This window comes from Patella vulgata, chromosome 5, assembly GCF_932274485.2.
Source record: "Patella vulgata chromosome 5, xgPatVulg1.2, whole genome shotgun sequence".
In the NCBI taxonomy this organism is placed as follows: Eukaryota; Metazoa; Mollusca; class Gastropoda; family Patellidae; genus Patella; species Patella vulgata.
Genome location: NC_065883.2, coordinates 55,489,299 through 55,498,909, shown reverse-complemented (window position 1 = coordinate 55,498,909; position 9,611 = coordinate 55,489,299). Strand labels below are relative to the sequence as shown.

General features: G+C 33.5%; 1 protein-coding gene across 2 annotated transcripts in view; it reads left to right on the top strand.

Annotated features, from left to right (window-relative positions):
• LOC126822029 (protein stoned-B) overlaps nt 1-9,391 on the top strand; it is a 53,393-nt gene extending 44,002 nt beyond the window's left edge. For both annotated transcript variants that reach the window (XM_050550749.2, XM_050550748.2), the window contains exon 3: nt 6,950-9,391. In XM_050550749.2, coding sequence (XP_050406706.2) covers nt 6,950-7,203 — 254 coding nt within the window. In that variant the 3' untranslated portion in view covers nt 7,204-9,391. The remainder of the gene's footprint in view (nt 1-6,949) is intronic.
• Nucleotides 9,392-9,611: the final 220 nt, after the last annotated feature.

The following is a 9,611-nucleotide window of genomic DNA, read 5'->3' as shown; positions in this document are numbered from 1 at the left end:
ATTGATGCTTTGCATTCATGAAATTGAATCACAATGTCATTGTATTAATTCATAATAAAAATTGACGTCAAACGAGGTTTAGAATTTCTCTGTTTAAAAAGCTCAATATGTATGTATATACGCCAAAATGACGATAGAGACCATGCGATAGGAGGGGGAGGAGATACATTGTCTCAGGAACCTGGCAAACCCCCTCCTGCAAAAATTCCTGGATCCGCCCCTGCCTTGATGATGGAACCTCTCATTTAAGACATTACAATAGCTAGAAAAATTTTTTTGTACATTTATGTGCCAGTCTCTTGCAATGTTTCATCATTCGTAAATGGTGTGTTTACTGCTGTAGGTCACGGCTTGGTTTCAGTCAGATTAAAAACAGACATAACAAAAACTTTATTTAAGACGTATAGGTGATGCTGGCTTGCTGATATGTATTATATGAAAGAGCATTAAATTTAAATCAAAACGTACCAAAAAAGTTGGTCATAACAGTAATAACAAAAATAAAACCCTGCAACCATTTCCATATTTTGATACGAATCAGATGATATATACCAGTACTTTGCAGTACTTTGCAGTGAATTTTGGTTTCATTTGTTTTGACCGTATCCTGTTTATGTCATCTTTCATTTCATCCTCTGTTTGTAAATAATGAATGGTATTGGTATTAATAGCTTGTGAGAATACTCTTAGTAGCTGTTTTCTATAATAGTAAGTGCAGGGGGACTGCACCACACAAAATTTACACAAAGACAAATACACGGACAAGGCATCATACTCAGAAAAACACAAACAGACAAGCAATTAAAAAAAAAGTGAATGGATCCGGGGGCTAGCCGTAAGCGTCCACTGTGCGGTACAGTCCCTGGTCTGTGTTACTTAAACATTGTAGTTTGCAAGGGATTCAGAATCCCCTAAATGATAATCAGAGACTTTATGCAATACATAGTTTTTTTTGTTAATTTGTGCATCAACAATTAAAATGGCTGCTAGTTGTTTATGTCAGGTTCAGGAATTCACAAGGAATATAATAACTTGATTAGACTTAATGTCAGTTCCACACTGTGTCTTGTAGGTCCCTTGAGAATCTTCAAAGATATAAATGTCAGGAAAGCTTAAAAATAAAAATGCAAATGGGAATTGGTAATTGAGAGTATGTTTAATCATATAAAAAGTCCATAAACTGAGAGAATAAAGAGTTATCATAATACTGTACTGTTACAGAAAACTGACAGAAGACTAAATCTTGTCAATTTGTGTTTATATATCCACATTTGCAGAATGCACAATTCGAGCTTGATGTGTGACTAGATGAAAATAAGGCGCTGACTCACTAACCAGGCGCACCTGGCTTCGATCCCGGTGGTGGTCTAGATAGTTTTTTGGGATTTTCCAGTCTGGTTTCCCCTTGTCAGAGGTGTAAGGCGGCAGACCTGGTAAGGAAAAATGTCTCATCATTCGGATGGGACCAGAAACAACCCCATGGTTTCTTGTACTGTTGTCTTCACATTTACTTCAATGTTTGTAAATGCAATGCTCATCATGGTTTTCAATGGAATTTATAAAAACTTTGTTTAGATACATGTAGCCTACATGTAAAAATTCTCTTAAATTAATAACAGCTTCAAGAGGGCTTCGTCTTTTCAATCATGACACGTTCTTTGTTTACATTCTTGGGGGAATACCACATTAACTGAAGCAGAACAGTTCTGAAAATAACCCTGTTCTGATTAATATCTCTCAAATGAACCAGATTTTGTCATTGGTCAGTTATTAGGAAAATCCCTCTTAATCAGCCAATCAGAAATTGTGTAGTTTTGACACTTAATGTAATGGTGACATGTGTCGCTTTGCTCAATTTAGTTGATGACATTTGGGCAAAGGGTGATGTATTAAAGTAATTATCAGAAACTAGCAACACGATTCAAGAGTTCATAAAAATGATAAATGTCTAACAAATATTTGCCATAATCCAATGCCAGTGTTTTTTTTTTAATGAATATAGCAAGGTGCTTAGAATAAACTCATGTGTCTTAATTATTATGCTGTTGGCAGTAATTGATTTTCTATGGAAAAGGTTGCTACGGCTAACACTTGATCTACATAATTATATTCCCTGTAGGGCGAGTCAGTGTGAGTATGTAGAAACAATGTGATTGTTCATACATAGATTAGTTGGGTCATCTGTGGCTTATACAAGTCACAATTTATTGATAGCCATATTTTATATTTATTACATTAAATAATAAATAATGAAGTTTTATATAGCGTCTTCTCCATGTTGACACATGCTCAAAACGCTTTTTGTAATGGCTCTACTGGTAAAACTGTTGAAACAGGAAAGTCTTTAGTGCGGATTTAAATTGATTAAAAGTTTGTTGATTCTTGATCTGTTGTGGAAGTTCGTTCCATAATCTAGGACCAGCTGAACTGAAAGACCTATACCCATATGACTTTAAATTATATCTTGGAACAACTAGTGACTGTTTATTTTGAGAGCGAAGTGATCTAATAGGGTTGTAGTCATAGAAGAGTTCAGATAAGTATTGAGGGGCTGCATTATTGCGACATTTATACACTAATGTTAGTATTTTGTATTTGACTCGCGCCTCAGCAGGTAACCAATGTAAAGAAGCCAGCACATTCTGGATGTGATCAAACTTATGTGTCCTTGTTACTATTCGGGCTGCAGTATTAAGAACCTTTTGGATCTTGGCTAGAAGTGCTTGTGGGATTCCATAGAGTAAACTATTACAATAATCAATCCTTGATAAAATTAGTGATCGCACAAGTAGTTTACAAGCGTCAGCAGTGAGATAGTTTTTGATGTTGCATATACAGCGTAGATGATAGTAGCATGTACGGCATACCATATCAACCTGAGCGTCCATTGTCAGAGAAGGATCAAATATCACTCCAAGGTTTCAAACATTTTTGGAGAAATTTATTTCTGAATTACCAATGGTGATTTTAAGATCAGGTAGTAACTTGAGTTGTTGTGATGAACCTACTAAAAGAGCCTCTGTTTTATCGTTGTTCAATTTTAGTTTGTTCGCTTTCATCCACTATTTAACTGCCAGCAAACAGTCAGTAGTTTTTTGTAAGGCATTTCTGATTAGCATAGGACCAGACACACCAATGTTATTTAAGGCCTCCGTCTTCATTAGCCCAGTAGGAGCAGAACAGTTAACTTAAATCCCATTTCATTTCATTTTATTTAAAGATGCATTATGGGAGATTAGATAAAGAGCTGGCAGTTCTCACTATAATAGTTACATATCGGACCGTAACTTCCTGAATTATGGCCCCTGATTGTACGAAAAATCGCATTTTTAGCTTGTGGACCCTATAGAGGTCATAATTTTTATCCGATTTAAAAAAAACGTATCATTATATCACCGTTACACCCTAAGGAAGGCTGAGTTCGAATTTTGTGAAAATCGGCCCAAAACTGACAGACAAAATGGCCGCCCTTCATTCTCAAATAGCGTAAAAATATGGTACATGTATATCAAGGTTGTGGACCCTATGGAGGTCACAATTTTAATCCGATTTTGTTGAAACTTGAAATGTAAGTTTATAACACAAAGATTTCGCGCATATCGAATTGTAATTTCCTGAATTATGGCCCTTGATTGAAGGAAAAATCACTTTTTTTTTAGCTTGTTCTCTATCCATCTCACGAAAATGTGGACGTATCCTGCCTGGCAGCCGGTGGTTATCCAATTGAAAAAAAATGTTTGAATATAATACCGTGACACCGTAAGGATGGTTGAGTTTGAATTTCGTAAAAATCGGACCGACACTGAAGGACAAAATGGCCGCCCCTTGTGTATCAGGGTTGTGGACCCTCTGGAGGTCACAATTTTCATCTGATTTTAATAAAACTTGAAATGCATGTTTATAACCCAAATATCTTGGTTCCTTTCAATTTTCGTACATATCGAAACATAACTTCCTGAATTATGGCCCCTGATTGTACGAAAAATCGTGTTTAGCTTGTGGTCCATCTAGGTCACAATTTTTATCCAATTTAAAAAAAAAGGTGTGAATATATCACCATTACACACTAAGATCTTGTTTCCTTTGTTAATAGCGGATACCCGAACTTAACTTCCAGGATTATGGCCCCTGATTTTTGAAAAATCGCATTTTTAGCTTGCGGATTCTCTAGAGGTCACAATTTTTTCCGATTTTATAAACCGTTTAAATACATCACCATTCCACCAAAATGAAGGTTGAATTTGTATTTCGGGAAAATCGAAATGAAACTGCCCGACAAAATGGCCGCTCTTTTTATGCAAATTGTGTAGAAGTGTGTAATACAAAGGCTGTGGACCCTCTGGAGGTCACAATTTTTATCTGATTTTGATGAAACGTAAAACATATCTTTATATCCCAAAGATCTCTGTCCCTTTTGATATTTGCACATTTCAGGCCATAACTTTCTGGATTATTGCCCCTGATTTTAAAAAAAATCACATTTGTTTTTAGCTTGTTTTCTATCCATCTCTTGCAAAATGTGGGCGTATCCTGCCTGGCAGCCGCTGGTTTATAAACTAATGAGGGCTTTTGAATAACTCTATTACGTTATGGGAATGTATGCACGAATGCTAAATAAATCGGGAACTTGTCCCCATTTTCATTCTTTGCCTTAAGTTAGGCTAAGAATTATTCTGCTATTTCGCATACTTTGAAAGTTTTTCTTGAATTCTATGAGGAGCTCACAAAGTTCAATTTCTCGATTGAAATTTTGTAAAAACACCAAGTCTTATTTGCTGAGATTTGATTCTGCCAAATCATCGCAAATTGCGCGAAAAACTGGCCAGACCTCTAGTTCGAGGGAAGGATCAACTCCTGCACAAAAAGCCTCCCAGTTACTCATAGATGGGAAAGGTATCGGACAGGGTGATCTGCCATTTTCATCCTTCGCGGATTCGGAGACAGTGTCCGTAGTAATTGCATCATTGTTTTTGATGTCATTACTTGAACATGTTTTCCTCACAGTGATGGGAAAGATACATGTAACTGATGCTTTGTTTCACAGTGGTTTCCAAGAGATCTGCTTGGTGTTTCGTTTTCTGGTGTCGAGTGAGATCGTCCACGATTTACACCAGAATTTAAGCTGGGTGAGAAAGCCTCCGTAATGCCATTTCAAGTTGTATGAACGTGTGAAAATCTCCTTGAAAAGTCCGCAAACATGCTTCATGGCGACGCCAGTTAGCCCATTTTTTTGGTATGGAAAATGAGCCCGGTCCGAATAATAAAAATCAGGAACTTGAAATGAAGTTCGGCCAAAAAACTAAATGGACCGGTAAATTTGGAGTGCTATTCATGTAAGCATGCTCATGAAAAACAGGACACCTATTAACCAGTTCGGAAATGTGCCGTTCGATCTCAGATATTAAACCCATCACAGCATTTAGAAGGAACCCTAATCTAAAAGATACGCTAATGAAAGCAAGACTTTTATACCCACCGAGGAATCTAAAAACGAGCGGAGTTACGGTCCAAAATTTATTCAAAAAATGTGTTAAGAAAGATTGTGATATCTGCAATGAATTAGACCAAAACAACTACTTTATTAGTGGTAAAGCTGGTTATAATTTTTTAAGTAGAAATATGGTCTACTTATTAACCTTCTTTCTTTGTAAAAACAATACGTAGGAGAAAGCAAGCGAGCCTTTTCAAAAAGAATAAAGGAACACTATGCAGACATTAAACACAACAGGCCTAAACAGTTCGCAATACATTTCAATTTAAAAGGACATACAAGTAGAAATGCAATGATTGGATTTATAGAGTTTTTTAAGACCGCCCCTGATAATGGCAAAAATGATGCCATTAGAAAAGCCCATGAATTCAAATGGATTTGCACTTTTATTGTTTACTGTATGTACATTAAACATACATTATGCAAGAGCTAAATCTGTCTATTGCAGGTCTTTCTTTAGGCCTGAAATGTTATCTAAATTATTATTTGGACATTAATTAACCTATCCATACCATAATCAACTCTAGATGGCATCGCTAGCCTGCGATCTTTAGTGGATTATGAGCCGATTTACTGCATAACTTTCCTTCACGATTTAACAATTAAATGGATAATCGAGACAATGCTGTTTATCGTACTGACTTTAGTAATGATGATCAAGGCTAGCCGGAAATTTCAACCGCTTAGTTCTCGGTTCATAGTGGATCAATTTGAATGAAATTTTCAGCAAATTGCCTTTACATTATCTAGTTTTTAACTATTATAGAGAGAATGCCAACTCGTTATCGAATCTCCCATAATGTATCTTTAAGCCTTGCTTGCCTGTCAGGTTCTTTGAAGGGGTTCAGTAGAAGTTTTGTTTGAAACTTGAACGTGAATATAACTGACATGCAGCAACCCTAAATCTGATATCTGGTTGTCAGGTGTGAAAGAAAAAGCATGGTTACTTAGCTATGCCCTTACATCATTAATAAAAATTTAGTAATTAAGCTGATAATAATTAATAATAGACTGATCACCCATGCACATTAGAAAAATGACCAGAAAAGAATTAGAAAGCTGTGTACAAACAAAAACATTTTTATATGGCCACATTAAAATGTTGTTGTATATTGTCGTCATCCCCATACATTGATCCATTTTCCACAATATTTTCATTAGATAAGAAGGGCTGTTGATTTTCAATGATTTGCAATAATTACTTCCATGTCCTTGCCATTTACTACTTTGATAAAACATGTCGATGATAAAGTAATATTTATAGATATTATTTTATATTCATGAGATGAAGAAGCCTTTGATTACTTTCAGAGTTATTGCCCTTGGTCACTTACATTTCATTTCCTTGTCTACTTTAACCAGATGGCAAGGTTGCTGGTGAGCATATGCATATGATTATTGTCTGACAAGACTTTGTTGTTTTTCAAATTATGTATCATAGTTTTATTATCTTTGCAGGAGCATACAAGAGTCATCTGTTCGTGTTGAGGTTAGATCTTGGACCACATGATGAAGTTCCAGAAACTTTTGAAGAAACTTGTCACGTTCATTTTACCATGCCATCAAGTACCATTTCTAAAACACAAGTCCGTTCTGTATCGGTGGACAATCCTAATCCTCCGGAAAAATGGGTTCGCTATATCGCTAAATATACATACGAAGTCGAAATTGAGACATCTATTGAGTCGTCTGAGCAGGATGGCAGTGATTGATTGGAACCTTACATTAAATACCAGCGACTGGACAACTGAATAATCTCGCCTACATTATCTGTAAAGGTTATTTAGGCCTAAATTTGTGTTTTATATTTCACAAAAAAAGAAAATTGTATGAGGAATAGTTTTTCTAAGCTGTGATGGTACAATTTTCAATGTAAAAGTAGAATAATTCACCTCTTTACCTATCTGTAGTAAGCTCGAAATCCTTGCATTATAGATGGGTCAGTCCGTTTAGTCAAAAGAATTCATTATAAAAAATCATGATAATAATAATGGTGTTACATGTACAGGTAGGTATAGTATTTGACTACAAATGAATATTGTATTGTAAAAAAAAAACATAAGTTAGTTACATGTAGGTTTAGATTGTAGTTACACAGTGATGTTGGCTTTTGGTTTTTTTTAGAACGTTGACATTAACTTAAATCAAAATATAAATGGTAGTTATTATATCAGTTAGAAGTTTGCATTGAATGTTGCAGTATTTGTGAAAATAAAAATTTACCAGTGATCTAGAATGATAAATGAATATTTGTACAAACGGGAATCATTCAATGATATTTCTCAGTAAATTTGTTTTTGTATGAATCAATAGTATTAGAATAAGTGTGTGTGATATATCCTTTCACTTACAAATATGTAAATAGCACTATTATGTTACATACTACAAAGTACACCCATTTAGAATTTAGATAGATATCCCCAATACTCCTTGTAGATAGATGTATGACAAGTAGATCCTATGCAGACTTAAATTGAATTATAGAATAGTGACATGGAATATGTCTGTTTCGTTTCCATGGTAATATTGATTGACTTTTTACTATATATGGCAGTTTGAGTGCCATTTAATATCTATGTGTGATTTGTATGTTTTATTTGTGGTTGTGAAAAGTGTTTTTTAAACCACTTCAGTTGATCTAAAAACAGGAAATTATAATAATCGGATATGCCATGCATTTAACACACTGCACTAATCTGACAATATTTGCATAATTTCCAGATCATAATTTGAAGAAGATTGTCATGTATTTTAGGATGTTGGTAGTTGACATAATATACATGTATGATGTAAAATGTATGCCTTTGTTGATATTCAGTTAAATTCATAATGATGGTATTATTATAATCTTGGTCATAGATCTGTTAATAAAATCCACCATAAATCTGTTGTCTTTAAATGCATTTATGCAATATTCAAATCAAAGTTTGTTCATAGTTTAATTTGATTTATTATTCAAATTTATGCATGAATGTTACTTTTGTACTATTGTCTTCACAAAGCATCCCATAAAATTAATTAAAGCCACTGGTCGTCATTTGCATGTTTTTGAAATTTTACTGCTTAATGCATGCTACTAAAATTGATTACTAAATATTTTATTAACAAAACAAAATGAATTATCAACAATAGATATTGGATTCAGTTAGATGGAAATCAGGTCCATGAAAGATTTCTAAAACTGTAGGAAGAGCTGGCTTGCTTTGAAAATTCCTCTCTATATCATCTGCCAAAGATGCCTAACATTAACAAATTTTCAATTCACCATATCTTTCTAAATACTGAACGGAATTAAACCATTTTTGAATCAACATTTCTTTTAGAGCTCCAACTTTCAGATTATTATAGTTTGCAATCTCTCATACAAAAACAATTTCTATAATAACACGCAAATTCCTGAATCTCTTGATATCCTTGATCTTCTAATTTTGTCTTCTCATTTTAAACTTAGTTTGTTAATATTGTATAACATTCATTTATTGTGTATTACATGTCACAGATGCATGATATTTCTGTTTCAACAAAGTGTAGAATTTGTTTAATTTTAATTTATGTACTGTAAACAAAAGTTAAAGTCAGTTATCTGTACAATAACTTTGAAACTACACATGTAATTCTTTTTTTACAATAGATTGATTCCAACTTGTTAAAGAAATTGAATTAAATTCACACTTTTGTAATCAACCAAAATCAAAGAGGTTATGTCATTTTAAGTACTAGCTACGGTGTTTGATCTTTTAATGGAAATTATTATATTCTCATATTTAAGAATGTATTTGCATTATATGTGAAAATATTTGAAATATTATTACTGTACATCTTAAAAATTTAATTGATACTATGATACTAGCTGTTTTTACAATGTAATTCAATAATTAATATATGTTAACAAATTAATTTTATTTGCTGTTAATGTACTCTTTTTTTTTTCTTTTTATTCATCAAGTTTTAAGAAAAAACTTCATCTGTGATATTACTCAATTTAATTAATATATATTCATTTAATTACTTCATATCATTCTAACATCATTCTAATTTGTATTAATTTGTAATAATTTTAATATAATCGTTGTCAGTATTGTTTATATGTATTTATATATTTAATTAAATATATCTAGTG